The sequence below is a fragment of the Papilio xuthus genome, unplaced genomic scaffold (assembly GCF_000836235.2).
Source record: "Papilio xuthus unplaced genomic scaffold, Pxut_1.1 DF824992.1, whole genome shotgun sequence".
In the NCBI taxonomy this organism is placed as follows: domain Eukaryota; kingdom Metazoa; phylum Arthropoda; class Insecta; order Lepidoptera; family Papilionidae; genus Papilio; species Papilio xuthus.
This window is the reverse complement of record NW_013533657.1, coordinates 5,973,593-5,997,261: the sequence shown is the minus strand read 5'-3', so window position 1 is coordinate 5,997,261 and position 23,669 is coordinate 5,973,593. Positions and strand designations below refer to the sequence as shown.

Genomic DNA, 23,669 nt, shown 5'->3' with positions numbered 1-23,669 from the left:
CCTATTTTTAAACAATACCCTACATTCTTGATGATAACTTGCCCTTAGATAATTATAAATATAATGTTTTAATACATTTATGCTACTTTACAATTTGAAACCAAATATTTATTTATATATTAATTTCTTTTCTTAATTGAAATGTAACTGAACGCTGAACGCATTGACAAATCCTATTCGAGAGCCACCTGCCGGTCTTTTTCAGTACTAAAATTTTGTATTCGTAGTGCTGAATGGAGAATCACATTTTTTCGTGTTTTTAATGAATAATTGCTTTTGAAATCTAGATTATTCAAGTTTAGGTGAGAAACAATTTTACTAATATTTGCTATATTCAAGTGGTGGTAAGTGTTATTAGCTATACAAAAGTTTTTCCCTCAGCATGACCCAGAATGTAAGTAATGTCAAACCCCGGTTTTACTTGCAATTTGGATTGCATTACGTGCATTTTAGATATTACCAAAAGCTATAATTATTTCATTTGTATTGTAGCAAACTTACGGGTAACCTTCTATGCTGACGTTTGCATGTGTATAGTGTTGAGATTGCAACGCGGTATCGCCCGGTCTTCGTAACATTTCTTTTGAGAATGTCTGGAAGAATGCTCGGATTTATCTCGGTGTTATCTGTTAAGATATCTATTCATCTCCAATATCTATTCATTTTTACAAGATGGATTACAATTCGGTTTTCTTCGACATAAAATTGTAATGTTTTGTATTTTAAAAAAGGTTGGTATTTGAAAACTCTTTGTTAGAATTTTGATAATCATCTTGTTAGATTTCGCGGGTTGTTTAAATGTTCGTATGTCGCTATGAAATCAATATGTTTAGATTACATCATTTTCAAGGTTTATTTGCTAATGGACAAGTGACCCAATGTGTAACTGATAAGTATATTTTTATAACCTTTCTTGGTATTAATTTGATAAAGTGCTAAAAGTTCAAATGTGTAACAACAAATTTGATATTGTGGTACATTTCATTTGATTTCTAACATTGATCTAATAAGGTATGTAAGCTTTATTAAATTAAAATTCATAATTTAGTCATTAAAATTCAAATAAATTATTTTAATTAACATTAAAATTTACTTCATTCTGAGATGAATTTCATGATATAAATATAATCAATTTAAATTAATTACAAAATATTCTTATTGGAATAGTATAATAATTTAACCTTTTTTTTAACATTATATAAAGAGTAAAAAGGTTATACAATGACTATTCAGAAAACAACAATATTGGCCTTTCATTGTACCAACTATCAGAAATGTTTGTCCAATGTTTGACCTGCTATCATTGCACTTGTGCATGCTTCATTCACTTGGGATGCTTTCTATAAATAACCATACTGTAGTCTCCAGTGTGAACAACACTTGTCTTCCTTTATACATAAAATTTATCTCCAGCAATTTTTTATGAAGAGAATATTTTTTTATGTATTTGATTGTGTTGTGTTAAAGTTGTTTATTCTGTCTGTAAAATAATAGTGTGTTGTGCAAAATGTCATTAACTCCAAGTTCAATGAATCTCTTGGGGTTTTTATTGTGTTTTGAATGTTGTGATGTATATTTTTAAAAATATCTTCAGTAAGGTATGTTGAGTTTGCTTGACATATGGATTTTATTTTTTATTGTATGTGTAAAATTATTGCTAATGGTTACATACTTTAATGTCTTTGGTGTTAGGTTTACATTTGTTTTTTTTTAAATAACATTTTTATTAACATTGTGAAATTAATATATTTGAAAAATAATTAAAAAAAAAATACAAGGAGAAGTTAGGAATTATTTTCATATAACATTTAATTACATCTTAAATCAATATATGTAATGATTAAATTTATAATATTTAGTGAAAATATTTTATTATAATACTTATTTAAAGTTATAATAGTTGCTTTGAGAAGATTTATAAGTGTACATTATGTTGTAGGATTAAATGGTTGAGTAATTGCCGCAACTATTTTTATACAGCTTTTGTATGACTAAGGGATTTCATTTTAATACTATTATACTTACAGTACAGAACAATGCTTGTACATTTTATATCATTGTATGGTCTCTGAAATTGCTATGTATAAAAATGTTTATAATTGATTTCCAATATTTTACTTTAACTCATATTAGAAAAAATTAGCAATTAATTCAAGCTTTAACTGTGTAAATATTGAGTAATCTGCACTTATATTTTTTTTTTAACAAATAAATGTAACTGGGTAATTTCTTTTATCTCTGAGTAATATAGGCTGCGCCAGGAATGTCCAACCAATCACACATAACTTTGAGCTTGTCGCTTATCAAAAAAAGTCTTTATGAACTAGAAAAAAGTGTGGAGTAATTATTAATAAGTCTAAATATGAATGATGGATATGGCAATTTTAGGAACAGTCACAAAGTGAACATTATTTGATGGCATATCTATGACCTTGTAAACATTTCTCTATGTTGTATTTAATATTTTTATTAATGTCTAAAAAATAAGTTAATGTATTGTTAGGTGGATAGCCGGAATGGAGCAATAGTAATAATGATTAACCAAGGGTAGTCCCTTATAGAGATTAAATAGTTATAAAATTGTAAATTACTGTATTCTAGTCAAATTTTAAAGTAACAAACTTTATAAACAGTTGGTGATACAGAGTTCTTTCATGCCTTCTAAGAACCTCCAATACAAAGAAGATCTGTGTAAAATGCTGAAAAGATTGTGAGAAGGAGATTTGTGAAATTGGACTTATTTCATATTTTCAACTACAAATATACTAATTGGGGAAAAATAACAGCTGTATAATAGGGCTCTATTTCAACTGAATTAACTTCTAGTAATATTATTACTAATATATTTGTTTTGATGAACAGTGTTGCTGGCGAGTTGGCGAGATGCACACAGCCAGCGCCGAGGGTCAGTACCGCGGTACCAATGGGTCTACGCATGGTAGAGACAAAGTCGCCATATTGGATGCAGGATCTCAATATGGGAAGGTATGTGACTGCCAACCTTTTTTATGTATGAAGTAACATAGTAGTAAAGTGATAAGACTAATAATTACTAACTTGGAATATATTTTTAATTAACACTACTAATAAACTTTTTTTTTTAAAACAAGGAAGTTAAACCAGATATCAATATCAATAACCATGACTTCCAATACCAAAATATGTTGAAAAACATGTTATTACGGTTTTTTTTTGTCAAAGAGAATAGCGGTGATTTATTTTTTATTCTACTTTAAACAACTTTTGCTCCTTGTTTACACAGTTGTAAAGTTTGTAAGGGCATTATGTTTACATTTAGGTAAGAGGGTTAACCTTGTTACAAACATTCGGGACAACTTGTTCTAATGACGCTTGTTGGTATCATTCTACAACCTTACATCTTACTATTATAATATTATAATTGCAAATGTTTGGACGTATGGATGTATGGATGTTTGTAAAAGGGTATCTGCTGAACGTCTTGATGGATGTAGATGAATTTGACATAGATATAGAACATAGTCTAAAAGACCACATGCGTTATTAATGAAGTTTTTTTATTCGGCGCGGACGCAATTGCGGGCAATAGCTACCCTTGTTATGGCTACCACCATATATGAAATTCTTGCATTGGTTTTAAATGAATTATTCTTTTAAAATTTTAAGTGATTTTTTCCCCAGGTGATAGATCGAAGAGTGCGTGAGTTATGCGTGGAATCGGATATCTTGCCGCTGGATACGCCGGCGTATCATCTCAAGGAGGCCGGCTATCGCGCCATCATTATCTCTGGAGGACCCAACTCTGTGTACGCTGAGGATGCACCCAGATACGATGCGGATATATTTAAGATAGGCCTACCTGTACTAGGTAATTAGTTAAAAAAATGTTCAATTCTTCTTACGCCTACTAACAGGGTTAAAACAATTTTGTAAAGAAATATCAACTACTACCTTGTAAAACTAAAAAGCTTACTTAATACCAATGTAATAAAAAAAGTAAAAAGCTTATTTTTAATATATTTTAGCCTGTTTGCCGTTGGGCCGATTGATCTACCAATCCATAAGGTCATTAGGACCACTAGGAATATTATTTTATTCTATATTGTCTCAATCGGCCCAATAGCAAAATAAATCTCATTGGGCCGATTGATCAGCGATCGGCGATGAATAATAAATTTTAAAAAACTAAACTTCTCTCCCATTTACAATATTTGCAGCTGCTTACAACCGTACAAACATACAACGATTCATTTTTATTTATATAGATATAATATTATGATTGTTGTGCAGGTATATGCTATGGTATGCAGATGTTGAACAAAGAGTTTGGTGGCTCAGTGCTGCGGAAGGAAGCTCGAGAGGATGGACAGTACGAAGTCGAAGTTGAGACCACATGCCCATTGTTCAAGTAAGTTACCACATTTTATTATGTTTATATATTTTGTTTGTACTTTTTGTCAGTACAAACATCAGAAGTTATTGAAAAAAGTTTTTTTTGTTAGTTTTGTATTGTCTGTGGTACATATGAATATTCATACAGATAATATCTGACAGACAGAATTTTTTTTCTTATTATCTGGAGTGCCAGTATCATATTCTGTTTTTTTTTTGTGAAATCTTAATATTTGTATTTAATTTTAGTCGTCTGGAGAAACTGCAGCCAGTGTTACTGACACATGGAGATTCGGTGCAGAAGGTTGGGGAGAGGTTCCGTGTGGGCGCTCAGTCCAGCAACCATCTCATTGCGGCTATATACAATGAACAGATGCGTTTGTACGGAGTGCAGTTTCATCCTGAGGTAATATTAATACATGTTGTTAGTAAATGTTTATGTAAGGAGGTTTATTTATTGTACTTTAAATCCAAATTATATACAATTCTGGAATATCCAGCGATAATAAAAAACTAATTTTAATACCCTAACGTCTTAGTTTAAAATATATATGTATGTAGGGTATTTAATGAACAATTTCTATGTAACACTATGGAAGTTTTTTTTATGATTTATTATACATTTAATTATATGTACTTGGTACGAAGGAATTAATAATGTTTGTGTTTGCAGGTTGATCTAACGCCAAAGGGCAAGCAGATGTTGTCAAACTTTTTGTTTGACATCGCGGGTTTAACGCGTACATTCACGCTGCGCTCGCGACGCGAGGCCTGCGTGCAGTACATACGGGACACTGTTGGCGATCAAAAAGTACTCGTAAGTAATTAATAAAATTGGAGTGTCTGTATGTAACATCTACAAAAAAAATATTGCGATTACGAAAAATCACTTTTTTTGCAACAAAATATGCGTATTTTAGATATTTTTAATTACTTTAGGTGTTGGTGAGCGGTGGTGTGGACTCCACAGTGTGCGCCGCTCTGCTGAGAACAGCGCTGCGTGAAGACCAAGTTATAGCTCTTCATATTGACAACGGTAATCTATTCTATTGCCTAATCTTATTAAATTGAAAACAAAAATAACCTATGAATTAAATCGAACCAATGGAATCATTTTTTTATTCTGTGGACTCAATCGGCCCAATGAGATAAAATCGGCTGAACGGAAAAAAACCCTATGAATAAATTTTTATTGAAACTGATATTTTAGGATTCATGCGTAAGAACGAGAGTGTGAAAGTGGAGAGGTCGCTGCGAGAACTGGGAGTGCGTCTACACGTCATCAACGCCGCACATCAGGTATGACACTGCTTCATTATTACTTAAAAGTTCACATATCTTCCGACTACCATAAGATTTTAGTCGAACAAATATTGATGTCACTGATCTCTATAAATACGCTACGTTCCGATTTAAACAAGCAGGTTAATGTTACGTGACACTTCTGTAAATCGCTACAATCAGCGCCACAATGGCGGAAATCAAATCGGCACAAAATACTACATCTATAGCCAGTCCAAGTACATAGGTCATTGTGATATGTATGTGTTTGTGTGTTATAGTTCCGTCAGGGCAGCACTAGTGTGCGCGATGCGGGCGGACGCTCGCGACACACGCCGCTGCTGTGTCACACCACCTCGCCAGAGGACAAGCGCAAGATTATAGGCGATGTTTTCATACGTGTCGCAGAGCAAGCCGTGCGAGATCTGGATCTGCAGTATGTACATATTATACATAGATGTACAAACAATAACTTAACCATAGATTTAATAATCTCTAAGAGTCTAGATTCTATTAGCTTTTAGAAGTATTATCGTGTTTTATAGTCATAAATTTATCTTTGATAGCTATCGCCCGCGACTCTGTTTCTCTCTGAAATACACGTGGTTTTCAACATTACACGAAGATTTCAAATCCTGATGCACAAATTAGTACATTATGCTATTTGACTGCGAAATGTAGATACCAAGTGTTTACTTTTTCGAGGTATACATGATCATTATCTGTCCGGTCTCTTGCAGAGAGGACCAAGTCTTACTCGGCCAGGGCACACTGCGGCCTGACCTGATCGAATCTGCGTCTGCGCTGTGCTCCGGCAACGCGGCCACCATCAAAACGCACCATAACGATACCGAGCTGGTGCGCGTGCTGCGGCAACGAGGACGCGTTGTTGAACCTCTCAGGGACTTTCACAAGGATGAGGTAAATAATTCTTAAAGAAACTTAAGTAAACATAGAATGTTTTTTTTTAAACTTAAATTATAATTTAGCATTTTGGAAATTGTGAAAGTATCGAATTTTGCATGTAAAATAAGGTGCTAGTACTTTTTCTTAAAAATTGTATGTATTTGTGAAGGTGCGTGCTCTGGGCGCCGAGCTGGGCCTGCCGAGCGCGCTGGTGGACCGACATCCGTTCCCCGGGCCGGGGCTGGCGGTACGTGTGCTCTGCCAGGAGGAGCCCTATGCAGAACGGGACTTCTCAGAGACACAGGTAATTACCGCCATCGATATGTTAGCTGTCAAACTAGTTTCACTTTGTTAGAAAAGGCAAAAGCAACTTATTCGTACAGCAACAAATGTCAACTATAATTTTGTTAATTTTATTGTTCTTTGTTGCATAATAGTTTTTCACATATATTAGTAATATTTGGCTGAAAGAAGACAAGTATAATGCGACCAAATTAGTCGAGTATTGTCACGACTGCTGATAATAGAGTTAATTTTTCCACTTGACAAACAGACAATAAAGTTGACGCTATTTATATGTTAGGTAATAGTGAAGATAATGGTGGAGTACGCGTCGATGTGTGTGAAGTCACACGCGTTGTTGGGTCGCGTGGCGGGCGCAACCACGCCAGCTGAGCAGGCGGAGCTGAAGCGCATCTCCTCCAAGACGCCGGTCGCAGCCACACTGCTGCCTGTGCGCTCTGTTGGCGTGCAAGGTATGTCACATAATACATATTATATATATATACATACATAACATGAAGTATATATCGTAGACTCGGTTATTTTTTAATAAATAGAAAAAATATAGCATTAACGTCATATTTAAGATTTAAAAAAAAATCCTAATTTTATGTCCATTTTCATTGATATAATGACATTTTGTTCGAAAAATGTGTGGATCAATGTTTTTAAAGGATTAAAAAAAAATTTTAAATAACTTGTCGAATAAAAAATGACTACACACTAAGTACCGTATATGTATTCTAGAATGATCATGTATAGAGAAAATTAGCTAAAAGATATATACAATGATGATGTGTGCAGGTGACGCGCGCACATACAGCTACGTGGTTGCGCTGTCGACGGAGCGCTACCCGCCCGACTGGCAGGACATGCAGTACCTCGCGCGCATCATACCGCGCGTCTGCCACAACGTCAACAGGTTCATTACTGAATATATGTAACATAAACATTACCTTACACTAATTCAATCGTTCATTATGTGTACAGCAAAGAAGTTGTTTAAATTCCTGGCAGTGTTTACTCGTTGTCAGTTTTCGACAACATTATCACTTCATCTGATGTGGTATCAAGCTTAAGATATAAGAAATAACAGCGTTATTATAACATTGTTTTTTTACTGCAGGGTTTGTTATGCGTTCGGAGGTATAATAAAGGAACAGGTGACAGACATCACGCCCACCTTCCTCACGCAGCACGTCGTATCCACGCTGCGCCAGGCCGACGACCTCGCCACACAGGTACCTCTACACATACCGCGTACCACTTTGATTGACATAAAAACTTCATTAATGTCCTTATGTATGTTATAAATTATTGAATAAATATTGGTATAACTCAACAATGAGGATAAGTAACAATAACTTAATGTTAGATTATGTATTTAGTTGATTGCATAGAAATAAAAATTATATTAAATAATTACTAAATATTCATGTATGTATGTGCGCAGGTGCTGACGTCCAGCGGGTGTGCAGGGCGTATAGCGCAGATGCCGGTGGTGCTGCTGCCGGTGCATCTGGATCGTGACGCAGCGCTGCGCGCGCCCTCATGTCAGCGCTCACTCGTGCTGCGTCCCTTCCTCACGGGGGACTTCATGACGGGCGTCGCCGCGCTGCCGGGCTCTGACGCCATGCCGCAAGACGTAAGTAACCACCACCACTTACCCCAATACATGATTCCCTCTTTAACTACACTAACTCTACATGCCCTCTACAACTTCGTAAACTCGCAGCGTCACCTTTATCTTTACGCCAATGTGATATAAAAAATTGTACCTTAAAGTGTGAAATTGAATTTGTTTCTTGCATCAGGTTGTAGACAGGATGCGCAAGGAGCTGATGAGCGTGCCAGGCATCTCGCGCGTGCTGTATGACCTCACGCCCAAGCCGCCCGCCACCACCGAGTGGGAATGATCGCCCGCCTGACACGACACGTCACGTCACAGCACGTCACGTCGTACTACGACACGTCTTTTATATATTTTTTTACTGAACGAACGCACTCTAAGGCAGTGGTCCCATTCTCACGATATTGAACGGTTTTATAATGTGATGTGAAAATATTTGCCTTAAGAATTTTGTTCTGTTAAATATCAAATAAAGGCGTTTTTGTTCTCAATTAGAACATTTGGTTTGCGACTATTATTTTTAGTGTAGCGTACAAATGTTTGCTGGAGGCGTGCATTATTTTACGTCTTGTTTCTGTCTATGCTACTTATATTTAAAATGGACGAAAAATGCTGCTCGTCCTCCAGCACGGGTTTACTACTAATTGTTACTAGCGAAGTACGCAAATAGACTCAATAGTTTTTTTTCGTTATGTGTGGTATATTAGGTATTTGATTACATTTGTTATCGCTTTAGACCTGACGCTTGGTAAATGGTGTTTTTGTTGTCTATAGTTTTGCTTAGGTAAGACTGTAAATAAAATTTTCAATGTAATAAATATAAATAGGATCACTGCCTAATAATGAATTTGTAAATAGATTGGTATAAAGCGACACAAGGTATTGTGTCCATTATCTTTAGCTCCATTGATCAGTTTTGTAACAACATAGTAATTTATTATAAAAGGCTGTGTAAATTATAAAGAGCCCACAAGTACTGCGCACGTCGAGGTCGATTAAAACAATTCTTGTATTAAATCATAGACACATTGGTGTTTTATGGAATGGTTCAGTGTTATTGACTGGAAGTTTCATAATAAAAATTATATTATGCTTTATTTTCAATAAGTTTTTTTTATTTATTACCTTATCAGTCAACAATATAAATAATTAAAAAATACAAAAAGCCCATAGTTAATAAGAACATCCATAAAATGAGATAAATATGTCTATAGAGATGCTTTTCAGTCTACATTTCAAATTACTATCAAAACTTAAACGTTAGAAGAAATGGACATAATAATTTATTAATTTTATAAAGAGAAAATATTTCATTGTTCTTTATAAACACAAAAACAACTAAACCTACTTTAAAAGTTCTTAAAAAAGATAACAAAATCACATAGGCTACATGCTAAAAATAAATATCATGAGTCAGGAACCATTAAATTAATGTTTTTGCCAGTAGTCACCCCTCCAATAAAAGTTTCCTCTTCCCCTCTTATAGACAAACTATCACAGTGAGCTACTTTCTTTTCTCTCATCATAGCTGCCCTTTCCCACCTTGAACTTCCACAGTTCTTACATGAATGTAACGGTAATAATTCTAAAGAAATTGTCCTATTACTACAATCCAAGCATTTGAAAAATCGTTTAAATGTGTCTAAAACTTTAAGTGGATGCCTCTCATCCTTACAAAGTTGAGAAGCAGAAAACGCTGTATACTTGCATTTAGTGCACCTCACAGCTTTACATGCTAATTTATATGTATTCAACATCTTTTCTTCCATAGCTTCTTTCTTTTCAAGTTTATTAAAATATTTATCTTGCTCATCATCTTCATGTTGTTGAATGAGATTCTGATGGGCCGATGTAGCTTCAAGAATTTTTTTAAATCGTTCTGACATTGTTGGTTTGAAGGTTTTATCTTCATTTGGTTTAACTTTTTTGCATACATTTTCATCAGTACCGGAAGTATTTAATTTTTCTATAGCTCTCTTCTTCCCTGCTTCAGTTCCCTTGATATTGTTTGGATCTGTTTTCATTAAACCACCACTTCTTTGAATAAGTTTTATAGCATTTAACTTAATCTGTTCTGCTGTTTTCTGTCTGAATGAAACACTTAGATCAATACTACCATTGCCTTTCAAATTAAAACCTCTTCCTAGTTTTGGTGAATTCGCTACTTTTTCAGCTAAACTCAGTTCTGTTCCTGAGTTACAATTTGAACTAGATTGTGTTAATTTATTGAGTCGTACTGAATCTGATATTCTTTGTGCCGTTGGACTGTGTAATGTTGTGGTATTACCTTTCAATGAACCTGCCCCATATGGTGCTTTGTTGCTCATCAAATTACTATCACTTTCCGATTTGTAGTAATCACTTAAAGACATTAGCCTATTTTGATCTTTTTCTTTTATTTTTTTATTATTGGCTTTTGGTAAAGCAGAATATGCTTTGCCACCATAAATTACAGTATTTTTACCTAACACTTTATTTTGCAAGTTAACAAGACCTTTTCCCATAGTTGAAGATTGTAATTCTTGCCTTTTGGAGAATTTTTGATATTCTTGCTTTACATGGTATACACAGTGTTCACATTTATTTAAATTCACAATAGCTGTACAAGGCTCCCCATTTTTCTTTTTGCTCTTACATGTTCCAAAGTCTTTGGATTCTCCAAGAATCATCACCTGGTTAGGACTTGTAACACTGAGGCAGGCCTGGTCAGTGCTATTCTGTGACCTATCCAAAACATTAGGGTTTAAAATAGCTACAACAGTTCCCTCATTTGTTTTCCACAATTCGTGATATGCTTTTTGGAACAAAAACATTGAAATAGTTTTTATATCATCTTTAAGATCGCTGAGAGTCCAAATTAAAAATTGGCTACCTTTTTGTGATTTTTTAGGTAAACTTTTTCTAACTATAACTCCAGCAATCACCCAATCTTTTGACAAATCTTCATTTTCTACATATCTTTTGACTCGAAGCATGTTTACTGCTTCTCTGCCTTGCATTCTATCTAGTAGGGCAGCACTTGATACAAGTGGTTTAGTGATACGAATGCCGAAAATAGGATCCGTAAAAACATCTGATTTGTATTTATTATTGTTACTATTAGTCTCAGGAGCACCAAAAATGTACTTCGTTTTTTGTTCATTATTTTCTAAAGTTTTCTTTGCGAATGAACTATGACCAGCTAGTTTCACATCAATATTAGCTTGACGCAGTCTTACTTCAAAGTTTAATTTCTTGTCTATTTGATCTTTTTCCTTATTATCTAGCAATTTCTTTACTTCTGCCCCATAGTCATTATATTTTCTTTCTGTATAATTCCTTTTTTCCTCATCGTCAGAGGAGTCAGTGTCACCATTATGAATAACCGAGGTTTTTAATGATTCACTACTTTCTGGTATATTTTCTAAACAATTTGTTTCGAAAATGTTCACTTCTTTAACGCAAGGTGGTTTTTTCTCAATTTCTTCTTGTTTGTTGTCAAAGTCTGCACATAATAATTCTTCGAGTTGTGACAAATCATCTTTCTCATCCATATTCTACGATTATAATACAAATGAAGTAAGCCTATAAAGTAAATAAATTACAACTTTTAATCTATTTACGATTACTTATTTCTGATTACTTCTATTGCCGCCAAAAACTTTGACAACAGAATTGTTTCAATGACAGTGACAGCAACTTGCCCACTGTGATGGTGATACCATAACAAATTACCAAAGACAACTATGGTTTATTTTTCGTGTGGCCATTCCCAAAAGATTGCAAACAATTAAATCAAATTAAACTCTAATTTTCTCGTTTCTAAACTTAATATTAACATTTTATTTATCTTAACCATAAGTTAAAGTTACGTTGTGCGGAGCATCATAATAATATAGAAGAAAAATAGGATGAAAGGTGATATTTTTGCATATGTTTTCTATAGTTGTAGATTTTCTGTATACTATTGTTCAATCTCCTCTGCCAAGCAACTGCCAAGAAACAATAAATCAAAAAATAACAACAGATTTAAAACTATATTTAAAATAAGATGTGAAAAAAATCATTGAGGTTTGAATCAGTTTGAATTTCTAATGATTACTACATTGACGTCTCTGAGGGAAGTATAGATCTAAATAAGCCTCTTTTCGGAGTTTTTTCTGTATTTCTTGAACTTTCATAATCTTTAATGCGGCCTTGCAACTGTTATGGGCATGCGCAAAAAAACAATCTCGGATTGGCTGTAACAAAGTAGATAAATTATAAAACCATCAAAATTCAAAATAATATCCCTAAATACTTGCTTTAATATGTACCAAAACTTTACCTTGAATTCAGCGAGTTTATAACCCTGAAACTTTGCTAGGCAATGTGTGAAAAATCTGGAATAATGTTTCCTGCAAAGGAAGATTCTATTTTCGTATTGCCAATAGTCACCCTGAGCGGAACATGAACGTCCACAGGCTGCACAAACATCCAAGTTGTACGGTACACATTTAATCTGAAAATAAACTTATCGTATGAGATTTGTATAAAAATAAACGTAAAAATGTAAGAAAAGTAGACACTACTATTACTCAAAAAAAGAAATTTATAAAGGTACTATTCGACGAAGGACCATATACCATTTATAAATTAAAATAAAGGATATTTCGTTTGTCTTAAAAATACAAGTTCATACCTCAACCGCGCATCTTAATGCTTTTTTTCCAGTGAAACTATAGGCAAAATTTAATGTTCTTCTTTTGCATTCAGGATAGTAGTCGCAGGGTCTTTGAAAAAAAAAAGCAATTAATTAGGTCACAGATTAAATGGCACTAAATTTTTTGTATCTGTAAAACATGTATACAAATTTTTTACTTCGTTTTTCTTGAAATACTAAATATATCAGGTAACTTACGCGGGATAATCTTTAGGTGTGAACAATGGTTGTCTTTTGGAGAGGGAATTGAATGGGGCACAATTTTTCGGGATAGGCTTTTCAGGTAGTATTTCCCTCGGCGGTGGTTGATATTCGTGTTTTTCCTTCCAACGTGGTGTTTTTGATCCGTAATATAGCTTGCTGTATATCTATTAATATTAATGTTATACGTTTGTAAGTACTGTTCTTAAATAAATTTTCGTTGTAGTAATTTAAGTAACCTATTAAATTCCGTAGTTATGTTGAACAAGTTAAAACCTTCTCGACAAAGTTTTGTAGAAAACTACTTCTCGAATATTATAAATATAACTAGTACAATGTTTACCCTTTGTGTTACTCGTGAAAATGCGTCTCGAGTTTCATTATAAGAGGCCGGACCCACATTTGGTTGAATCTCTCTAACGATGCGTCTCATAAAAGGATTTAAACAGGGGCCAGATTGTGGCAGCACTTCTCGCGGCAACCCCGTCCCAAAGCATACCCGAGGTGGTTCCTTCTTTGTTATCACATATTCGAAATCTGAAAAAAAAACTTTAATTGACTTTCAAAAGATGTGTAAGTATGTAAGGGCTGTAAAATACTGCATTCTCGTTTCTGAATGTAAAATGTTTATCCAGAGAGCTCTGGATATAAGAATGCAAAAGGAGTAAAGGCAACATTTATCTATGTTTTTAAGAAGTCCAAAGACAAAATAGACGAAGATCAAAAGAAAAGTTTGACGCAGAAAGGCGGGTAGTTCACCACCTTGGTTTGACACAGGTCATATTAAATAGTCCAGTTCATCTTGACTTTTTCAAATTAAAGACCGTAATTACCACCGTGGAACGCCTCATGCATATTATTTAGGCGGAGATATCGACGTTTGTACGGCCGCTGCATGTTGGCTTTCTACACGGACTGATCATGTTGGGGTTCGTGATGTAAAGATAATAAAAAATATGACAAATCTGTGAATGTTTATTGGGGCGCACGCTCAATGCCAACTAGGGTGTACTTAATTTTTTTATATACAGTCCTGAATTATGATGTCCAATAAAATTTGTAAAACGGATAAAGGTCACATCAATATAAATGTTAAACTTAATGAATTTAACATTGAAAGTATTCACGTTAAGTTTTGAAATATTCTGTAGCCACTCGTTGTTTCAAATAATAACGGTAGTTAATTATACATAGTAAGCATAGACAAGCAATCAATGATATTTATTTGAAGTGATAAGATTATTCCTTGTCACAAAACAGTCTTTATAAACACTGTTGTAATCGGAATCACTCCGCTTATTTTTCCAATTATCATTTTTTATGAGGTACCGAACTGAACATATGTTTCGAATTCTATGTATTAACACAAGCAACCTAGGATGTATGTGACTGAATGATAATGAAAATGTACATTTCCAATAACTTTTCAAAATGATTGCCACCCTAAACACAAATCGTGTAAGACGGGCATGCCTTCTTTTGTTCGTGTTATAAGAAATTGGTGACATGAAAATTGCGGCGTCCAAATCACGAAAAACAAACTTTATTACTTAAAGTTACCTTCAGTTATATCCCATGCCATTTTTTAGACACAGAACTGACATAATATTCATAAATTTCGCATCTTTTACTATTATTCTAAGAGTAACAGTATTGAAAATACATAGGGAATACTTGGGGAACACGGGAAACTTATTTCATTTTATATTTTGTAAAATTATAGTTACAATAAAATTATTATGAATGTATGTATTTAACAAAGTTTATTTAGAATATCACACTAAGCAAAATTAAATTATATGAAATTCGTTAACACAAAGGAAAAAATATTTACGAAGTGGTTTTGATATAAATTGTCATTTTTTTACTTTTTTTATTTCTTTAAATTATTGAATAGGTATCGACGTTTTCAGCTTTAAGACCATCTTAAAATATTATAACGTTTAGAATATTATAATATTGTTCGTCCGTAAAAATTCAAAACTTAAAAAGGTGCGTACTGATAGCTCAACTATATAATTTAATTAGGTCTAACAAAATAAATTACAAGTAACATTCTCTATAATCGTGCTTGACTGTTCCTAACCTAAGATGTCAAAGTCACTGTCAGTGTTATTCTTTCAAAGTCATTGAAATAAATATACGTTTCTGCGAGCGAGTTTGTATAATTTTCCAATACGAACTATTCGATACGACACACGAGTTATTTGTTTTGATACGATAGACATTAATAACGCGGTAGTTGGATTGTGAATAATTTAGTTATTAATTGTTTATGATAACTTTTATGTGAAAAATAAAGGTAAATTTAAGTTTTCTTGCCCTACTTGTTGATGGTGTCATATTACTTTTCAATGTTACTTTTCTCGCAATTATGTCATAGCTGCTAATAGATCACTTTGTATGTGCAATAGCAGTTTGACTCAATAAATGTTACCGGTATTTTTTAATATTAGGATTATATAATTAAGTTTTTATGTTTTCTGACTATAAATGAAAGTCAAACTGGAGAACATAGTTATCCTTATGTTTAACTACTTATTTGTGATAATACGATCGCAATAATTATATTAGAAAAGTATATAAATTTTAACATGTACTAAAATAAACTTTAGATTATATCATTGTTAATATCTTATAAAAATGTTTGTTTTTTTTTTCAGTAAAATGCCGTTAAATACAAAGTTGTTGTTGCCTGCTGCATTGGCATTATCAATAGTCACGGTGACCGCTTTTGTGGCTTATTACATATTCAAAAAGGATGAAGAGGAAACAAGTGAAAAGACAGTTAAAGCACCAAAATTAAACACAATTGAAGTGTCTGTACCAAAAAGTATTGTTCCTGCATTAATTGGTAAGTTTAAGGTTTTATACGACATCTAAATAAAAAACAATATGCCTGCTTATTTTTTATTTAATTATATTTACTAGTAATTAATTCTATAAGTAATATATTAGAAAAGTTTTTACTATAACTTATAAACTAGAAATGAAGGTTTAGTAATTGAGTTTAACAAATAACCAATGCATAAATCTGTCACAAAGTAAACAGTTCTTTTTAAGGTTTTATAAGGCACTGTTAGTTGTTAGTCTTAAATTATTTAGACATGCTTGACTCATCCAAGGTTGCAAGATGACAAAATTTATTTAAACAGTTGTTCTTCTGCCAGTTATGTTTCTTTCAACCTTTATAACTATATTAAAAAAAACTTCATAATCCTATGTGTTCTTTTAGACTATGTTTTGTATCTATGCCAAATTTCATTAAGATCCATTGAACCATTCTGAAGATATCTTTTAACAAACATCACTCCATCTAAACTTTCGCATTTATAATATTAGGAAGATTGATTTTGTATGATACATTTTAAACTAAATATAAAATGGGTAACACGCACACAATTTACCTGGTGTTGGCACAGTTTCCAAGCCATCAAGGCCTTTTTTAAGTTGAGTGGGTCTGGTATTATTTGTAGTTGCAGTCCATCAATCAGTGATAACCATTTTAAATTTATTTGATGTCTAATGAAAGTTTAAATAAGATAATGTTATATTTTGACATTATAAAAATCCTTGATGTCATTTTAACAAATAAATGTAATATAAAACCTCTTATGCTTCAATGCTTATTGAAATTTGAAACTGTAACTCAATACAATATTGACTCAAAAAAAAATATTGTAAATGATGCTTGAATTTTTAAAATAATCTTAAACTTTCACTTTTTTTTTACATCATAAGGTGGCAAATTAGCGAGCGGCCACCTGAAATCGCTGAAATATAAAATTACATACATATTTAGTACATGTGATGTATTAGCGTTGCTAGTAGTGAAAAACCAATTAGTGACAAGTACCATTGGTTTGCCATCCCTTTATTACAAGTATCTATGCATATATAATCTTCAATAGATTATAGATAACTTTGTCTATGTCAATAGAAAGTATGGTGAATTTGTTTTTCAGGTCGAAATGGCTCCAATATAAAGGATATTGAGAGTAAGTCAGGTGCAATGATACATTTCAAGAAGTTCAGTGACAAGGAGTATGACGTATGCATCATCAGGGGTCGCAGTCAAGCCACTCAGATTGCGGATGCCATTATACAAGACTTCATAAAGCAACAGCCAGTTATTGAGACGGATACCATGTTGGTACCGGGATGGGCTTGTGGCAGGATCATAGGTAATGTGTCTACAAAGCAACAAGAATGTGGGAGGAAGTGGTGGACAAATTGAAATCTGTTGTCCTGTCTTATATGTGTTATGTTTATAGTTACTTAATGAACTTATGTATTCAGGTACTGGAGGTGAAAATATAAACAACATAAGTCACAGAAGCGGCGCCCGAGTAAAGATCGAAGGTTCACCGTCTGCAGAGAGCAGTACCCAGCGGCAGATCACTTTCCGAGGTACAAAAGAGCAGATTCGGGTTGCCATGGATCTTATAGAGAATTATGTAAGTTAAATTTAATAAAACTGTTATTTTTTTTAAATTTTTTTTTTGTTTCGACAACATTCTCTTTGCAAAAACATAGACAATAATATGTGTCAATTATAATAAATATTTGTGTCCAGGTTGCACAGGAAAAATGCCGTCGCGAAATAGAACAATCGAAGAGGACACCTCGGGTGACCATTCCGCCGCCCTCGGTGCCACAGCCTCAGGAGACCCCAGGTAGACCGGCCCTCAGACATGTCAAGTGTAAGCCTGGTAAGACTAACTGCATGCTCGTTTGTTCTGTTGTTGCACCTTGTCTATGGCTGAAAGGTATCTGTCAAATTTCAGTAGACCATAGACTTAGTGTTGTCATACCTGAATGATTACTTTTTTTTAATATCTTTCAGCCATAGATATGCTAAGCCTGTATTCAGTGATTGATGCTTTTAATGTTTTATATATTTCGTCTTGTATACAACGTTATAAAAACTATTTCACCTCAGATCCAAATAAATTGGAAAATCAAGAAGCTGTAAATGGCAACAATGTTTTTCCAGTGGACATCAATTTATTTGAAGGTAGTGTGTTATATCTACAGGGTGTTTATTTTGTAAAGGGAAAAGGATGGGGTTGAATATGTATAGTTTTGCTTAGATTTTTTGGTTTGTATATTTGGCATGTTGTTTTTGTGCACCTTTTATGTATTTGTATGTAAGCACCTTATTAGAAAACATATATGAACATTTTGAAAGTATAGTAAAAAGGGGTTTGATTTTTTTTTATTGCTTGATGGCCATTGAAATATATTTGTGGAAAATGAGTTTTTAAGTATTTGTAAGCTGCATAGAATAAGGATTGGTATATATTTTTTTGCTAGTATTATAGTATAAAACTTTGGTGAAAAAAGAGCTGTTTCGAAAATTTGTAGTTTTTTTTTTAATTCTATTACACATTTCAGTAATTATGTGAAGGTTATTATGATATGCATACGGTAAGTTAACAATCTCACCATAAGGACAAAAATTTGCACGCATATTTTCTATGACAAGTTTTATACTTAATTTTAAATGGGTAGGAAATAAATGTCCTCGACTATGACCTATGTTTAACTTTGTAGAGGCGAGCAGTTCCTCAATCGAGGTGTACGTGTCAGCAGTGTCTTCTCCGTCGAGGTTCTGGGTACAGTTCGTGGGTCCGCAGGTAGCACAACTCGACAACCTTGTCGCACACATGACTGAATATTACTCTAATAAGGAGAACAGAGCTGCGCATGCGGTAAGTACATAAGGATAGAAGTATATAAGGTTATATAAGATAATGTATTATTTGCAACAATCGTAATTTTATTTCTCTGACTTTAGGAATGAGTAAATTATATGGAAGTTAATCGTTGATTTTATTCAAGTGACATTCAAAGGACTATTACTTTTTCTATATAATAGAAGTCATTTTGGATGTATAAGTGAAACTAGTTCTTACCTTTTGTTAGTATCAACGCCTACGTTCTCAGGATTTTTTTACAATATTTCATACAAACACTGCAATTTTATTTTTTATATGGATAGATCTTTTTTTGAGTTAGTGGTAATATGTATGAGAAGTGTATTTAGTGTGTGATGTGTGTATGACAGCTGGAGACGGTGAGCGTGGGTCAAGTGGTTGCGGCGGTGTTCCGGCACGACGGCCGGTGGTACCGCGCTCGCGTCCATGACATACGACCCAATGAGTTTGATGCCACACATCAGGTAATAACCACGTGCTTCAACTGTCACTCACTTTCTCGAATTTAAATTTAAATCTCGTCGATATACAGTTTGAGAAGTGTCGGTTTTATTATTTCCGAGGTTTTTCCTATCACCCTTTATTTTTGTGCCATTGGGTATTGGGCCCCTATAGTTATCCTGTAGTATTGCGATGAGCTAGGACTAATAAATTTAGCTTGTTGAGTCACAGCTCAACGGTTCTAGCCTGTGTGACTTGATCGTTTGAATCGGTTCAAAGCTTATGTACATAAGTATATCACCATGTATACTCGGCAGTGATTCGCCACTGCGATCACTAAATAATTTCTACAGATATAGAATACTAGCTGTCGCCCGCGACTCCGTCCGCGCGGCATAAAAAAAACCTAATTAGTAGCCTATGTGTTCTTCCAGACTGGGTTCTATATGTACACCAAATTTAAGCTAGTTCCATGCAGCCGTTCTTGAGATACTTTCAAAAAAATATTCATCCATCCATCCAAACGTTCGTATTTATAATATTAGTAAGATGTATATACGTTTTGTGCAGGTGGCAGACGTATTCTTTTTGGATTACGGCGACAGCGAATATGTGGCCACGCACGAGCTTTGTGAATTACGCGCTGATTTGCTGCGGTTAAGATTCCAGGTGAGTTATTTATGATGCATATTAAAAGATCATTTAATTTGATAGAATCTTTAAAATATATTTCCCTTTATATTTTCTATTTATTTTAGGCAATGGAGTGCTTCCTAGCAGGTGTGAAGCCGTCAGGCGGTGCTCGCTGGCATTCGCAAGCTATCGAACGATTTGAAGAATTAACACAAGTAAATTAATAAAATTATGCTAAACTACGAATAACTGTTACTTTCAAAAGTATAAAGTCAAATCAAAATAAATATTTTGTTATTTTTTATATAAAATGTACTTGTACATTTTCCAGGTGGCCCGTTGGAAGCCTCTACTGTCCAAGACGTGTACGTACAAGAAGTCAGTTGCTATGGTGGGAGAGAAAGAGAAGGAGATACCCGGAATCAAACTGTTTGATGTCACCGAAGGTAACGTTGTATTCTTATATTTACATTAACTAAGTTACAATTCATTATTACACTTAGTTTTTCAAAGAGACAAAGAGTGAGAGTCAGTTCAGTAGTTTGTTGAGGGCAAATGATGAAATGTTTTCTCCTTTATTATTAAAAAAAACTTAATTAGCTAATTAGCCTACGTCGTAAAGATGTATGTTCTACATCTATGCAAAATTTCAGCAAGATCCATGCAGCCGTTCTGAAGATACGTTCTAACAAACATCCATCCATCCATCTACACTTTCGCATTTATATTAGTAAGTATAGCAATATGTTGTATGTGCAGAAGGTACGGTGGAGGTGGGGGAGGCGCTGGTGGAGGAGGGGTGGGCGGAGCGCAGCGCCTCGCCCCGCCCCTCGCCGCCGCCCGCGCGCGCCACGCCCAACTCGCCCTTCGGAGACCTCGGCAACTCCAGGTAACATAAACTATTTGTTTTTTAAATATGACGTCACAATAGCTTATTGTATGAAGCGAAAGGTGTATTATGAATGTAACAAATGAATAACCATAGTCAAAGTTTTCTACAAGGGCGTCATCAGCTGATGATCATAGGAAGGGGCTAGCCGTTGATTAAGAGGGGGATAGCAGTAAAAAATCTTACATATTATCCAATTTTTAATAAAACCTGACAAACAGTTTAGCTGCTAGAGGTTATATTGTCATTTATCTTTTGAATGAATGGTGAAATGGTTGTGTTTTTTATTTTAAAGGGTGCTGGGTATGTTGCCGAGTACCCGCTCGTCCTCCTTGCCAAAGGACCACAAGGATGACCGCAGCGAGGACCATACGCCAGAACTAGTCAAAGGTAAAAACATAACTTGAGACACAAAAGAGGTATTATATCGAGAAAACAATACTCTTTGTTCAAAATACACAAAGCAGAACGCGGAGCGCAAAAAAAAGAAAAATTATTATATTTTGTTAACACTGGCCGGTTACATTTTTTTTAGGTTTAATTTAAAAATGGAACATTTGTCGAATGTTTTTTTTTTTAATTTAATTTTATGTTTGTAGATCTGACACCGATATCGCCGTCAAAATCTCTATCATCAGGCTTAGAGACTTCTGACAAATTAAAATCAGTATCCAACTTCGATTTATCGTATTCCGAATTCGGTAAACCTTCACAAAATGGTTCAAATGAAGATTTTATTAATAAAGAGAGAAGTAATATTGAAACAGACATTTCATCAGTTCCAAGCACACCGTCTTTTAAGACGAGAGATGAATTCAAAGCAAATATGAACAGAATTGACTCTCATCATAGTAATTTGGAGACGTTGGGTCGGTCGCAACATTGATTCAGTCATATGCGTTTCCATTACCGAAACTTACAAAAACATGTCATCAGTTGAAATATTATATATTTGGACTAATTTTCTACAATGAAACGATTAGTTTGTATATCTAAGACTTTGTAAAATTTTGTACTAATTAAAAAATTAATCCTTTATACATCCAAACATTCGCATTTAGGAATGTTGTAATACTTGAAATAACAACATGTTTTATGTGATTGTTTCGAGTAGTGTGAACTTAATATAATATTAGTAATTTTTTCTGTTCCGATACGCAAGATAAGTAATCTTACGTATTAAATATTTCAAAGTCTTCATTTTTTTGTTGTATTTTTTTAGTTATTTAGTAAGTAAATGACATTGTTGATTTCATATCGTACTTATGTATCGTTTATATGTAAAATGCAGTTAAATAAGAAGATACCCCAAAAACACTAATGGCCATTTATAAAAGTTTTTTTTTAAATATTAATAGTCTGTGACTTTTTATGGCAACACTTTCCTGTCATTATATGTAATTTTTTTAGTCTGTGATTGTAAATAACTACTGTTTTATTATAAGTAGAAAAGCTTTAACATTGTCGCTTTGTAGATTTTGTATGAGATTGCAATTTAGGAAATAAGTTGAAAATGGAGTTAATAAGAAAAAGTTACAAGCGAATATTTATTGCTGGTCAGTGCCTAATTGGTCGTAATGGAGACCCTAAGTGCGACACTAAGTGTAAAAATATATGTCCCCGGTTGAAAAACTTTGCAATAAAATATGTCTAATAAAACAGTCCTTTTTCATATCTTTAAAAATAACTCGTTGCATAAATGGTGCTAAATTAGAAACAAGTTTTTTGTTTATATTATTTAAAAAAAAAGTTACTTAATAGTTTTAATTTTAGTCTGTGGTATTCGCTTTTATAAATAAAAAGCAGTGCCATATCAATAAGTACAAATATTTATTCTGTTGTGAATGGTATGTATGATTTGTAGATAGAGCGGGAAAACAAGCTTTTTAGTTTTTTTTTAATCTGCCAAAAAACATTAACGTAAAGAGAAAAATTATTATTTTTTTCAAGGCAATTATTTAAGTATAAATGGAAATAAAGAGAGAAATAAAGGAAAAAGAATCCAATACGTAAAAAATACGTATTTAAAAAAAGTTTTTTGAGGAATAGAAAAAATCATTGTTTTAACGGTTGTGATCTATAATTCATGGCGATTTAATTATATTGCTACCTCCATATCGCAGTTATTTTTGCAAAAAAATGGAGGCTTTCTATGTGCTAAATTATTGTTACTTTAAATAGATTATAATAATATCTTACAAGCAGTTATTGATATTTTTCGTTTGACGTATCGAAAAATTTTGGTCATTTCTTTAATATGGAGGTAGTAATTGATTTATCTCTAATATCTCGAATGTACAGATAAGGTTGATTTTTTTTGTAAGAATTTTTAAATAAAAAAACAAATATGAGTGCCTTTAACTTTACTTTTATTTCTATTAACCATTGACCCAGAAGACTTTATTAAAAATAAATATAAAATATAATTGATGGTATTAAAGAAATTCCAGGCTTCATTATAAATTCCAAATTATTGGTAAGTGTCAAAAATGACATAGAAATTGCAATGTTGTGATTGCATAAATTATACAATTAACTTTTTTATTATCAGTAAGATTGTTTGGTTAACGACTCCGTTATATAACCAGTACTGCGATTGAATAATAATTGCCTTTACCGCCATTATTTTACAAT

General features: G+C 33.4%; 4 protein-coding genes across 8 annotated transcripts; 2 read left to right on the top strand and 2 right to left on the bottom strand.

Annotated features, from left to right (window-relative positions):
• The first annotated feature begins 193 nt into the window (after window positions 1–193).
• bur (GMP synthase burgundy) lies at window positions 194–9,574 on the top strand. 2 transcript variants are annotated; one of them, XM_013324509.1, is made up of 16 exons: window positions 194–302; window positions 2,863–2,985; window positions 3,661–3,847; window positions 4,270–4,387; window positions 4,621–4,777; window positions 5,045–5,188; window positions 5,311–5,407; window positions 5,582–5,670; window positions 5,934–6,088; window positions 6,393–6,573; window positions 6,728–6,862; window positions 7,142–7,313; window positions 7,645–7,762; window positions 7,967–8,081; window positions 8,294–8,485; window positions 8,655–9,574. In XM_013324509.1, the coding sequence occupies exons 2-16, from the start codon at window positions 2,884–2,886 to the stop codon at window positions 8,754–8,756; spliced, it is 2,064 nt and encodes a 687-aa protein (XP_013179963.1). In that variant the 5' UTR covers window positions 194–302; window positions 2,863–2,883; the 3' UTR covers window positions 8,757–9,574. The 2 variants fall into 2 exon arrangements, with proteins under 2 accessions (XP_013179963.1, XP_013179964.1); XM_013324510.1 differs by lacking the exon at window positions 194–302 and adding an exon at window positions 927–1,011.
• A 265-nt stretch (window positions 9,575–9,839) lies between these two features.
• Mcm10 (minichromosome maintenance 10 homolog) lies at window positions 9,840–12,381 on the bottom strand. Its single transcript, XM_013324785.1, has one exon. The coding sequence runs from the start codon at window positions 12,001–12,003 to the stop codon at window positions 9,877–9,879; it is 2,127 nt and encodes a 708-aa protein (XP_013180239.1). The 5' UTR covers window positions 12,004–12,381; the 3' UTR covers window positions 9,840–9,876.
• Window positions 12,382–12,467: 86 nt separating this feature from the next.
• Window positions 12,468–15,113, bottom strand: LOC106126882 (uncharacterized). The gene is made up of 6 exons (XM_013324786.1): window positions 14,913–15,113; window positions 13,696–13,889; window positions 13,350–13,519; window positions 13,131–13,221; window positions 12,777–12,950; window positions 12,468–12,690 (listed from the first exon to the last, which is right to left on the bottom strand). Exons 1-6 carry the CDS (start codon window positions 14,932–14,934, stop codon window positions 12,541–12,543), a joined length of 801 nt encoding a protein of 266 aa, XP_013180240.1. The 5' UTR covers window positions 14,935–15,113; the 3' UTR covers window positions 12,468–12,540.
• Window positions 15,114–15,482: 369 nt separating this feature from the next.
• Window positions 15,483–22,986, top strand: papi (tudor and KH domain containing protein papi). 4 transcript variants are annotated; one of them, XM_013324747.1, is made up of 14 exons: window positions 15,483–15,654; window positions 16,016–16,206; window positions 17,318–17,536; window positions 17,652–17,809; window positions 17,929–18,064; window positions 18,295–18,369; window positions 18,909–19,066; window positions 19,423–19,536; window positions 20,084–20,182; window positions 20,272–20,361; window positions 20,478–20,592; window positions 20,906–21,035; window positions 21,331–21,425; window positions 21,635–22,986. In XM_013324747.1, the coding sequence occupies exons 2-14, from the start codon at window positions 16,020–16,022 to the stop codon at window positions 21,919–21,921; spliced, it is 1,863 nt and encodes a 620-aa protein (XP_013180201.1). In that variant the 5' UTR covers window positions 15,483–15,654; window positions 16,016–16,019; the 3' UTR covers window positions 21,922–22,986. The 4 variants fall into 4 exon arrangements, with proteins under 4 accessions (XP_013180201.1, XP_013180204.1, XP_013180203.1 ...); XM_013324748.1 differs by lacking the exon at window positions 15,483–15,654 and adding an exon at window positions 15,823–15,930; XM_013324750.1 differs by lacking the exon at window positions 18,295–18,369 and having other exon boundaries at window positions 17,929–18,028.
• Window positions 22,987–23,669: the final 683 nt, after the last annotated feature.

Bases quoted from the DNA above. Each gene is read 5' to 3' on its own strand.
- LOC106126882 (XM_013324786.1), bottom strand. From the start codon at position 14,934: ATGGCATGGGATATAACTGAAG. The intron at 13,890-14,912 runs GTAACTTTAAGT...TTTTTTTTTCAG, and splicing joins GGCATGGGATATAACTGAAG to ATTTCGAATATGTGATAACA. The intron at 13,222-13,349 runs GTAAGTTACCTG...TTTTTTTCAAAG, and splicing joins ACACCTAAAGATTATCCCGC to ACCCTGCGACTACTATCCTG.
- papi (XM_013324747.1), top strand. From the start codon at position 16,020: ATGCCGTTAAATACAAAGTTGTTGTTGCCTGCTGCATTGGCATTATCA. The intron at 17,537-17,651 runs GTAATGTGTCTA...TTATGTATTCAG, and splicing joins GGCTTGTGGCAGGATCATAG to GTACTGGAGGTGAAAATATA. The intron at 18,065-18,294 runs GTAAGACTAACT...ATTTCACCTCAG, and splicing joins ACATGTCAAGTGTAAGCCTG to ATCCAAATAAATTGGAAAAT.
- Mcm10 (XM_013324785.1), bottom strand. From the start codon at position 12,003: ATGGATGAGAAAGATGATTTGTCACAACTCGAAGAATTATTATGTGCA.
- bur (XM_013324509.1), top strand. From the start codon at position 2,884: ATGCACACAGCCAGCGCCGAGGGTCAGTACCGCGGTACCAATGGGTCT. The intron at 5,408-5,581 runs GTAATCTATTCT...CTGATATTTTAG, and splicing joins AGCTCTTCATATTGACAACG to GATTCATGCGTAAGAACGAG. The intron at 7,314-7,644 runs GTATGTCACATA...TGATGTGTGCAG, and splicing joins GCGCTCTGTTGGCGTGCAAG to GTGACGCGCGCACATACAGC.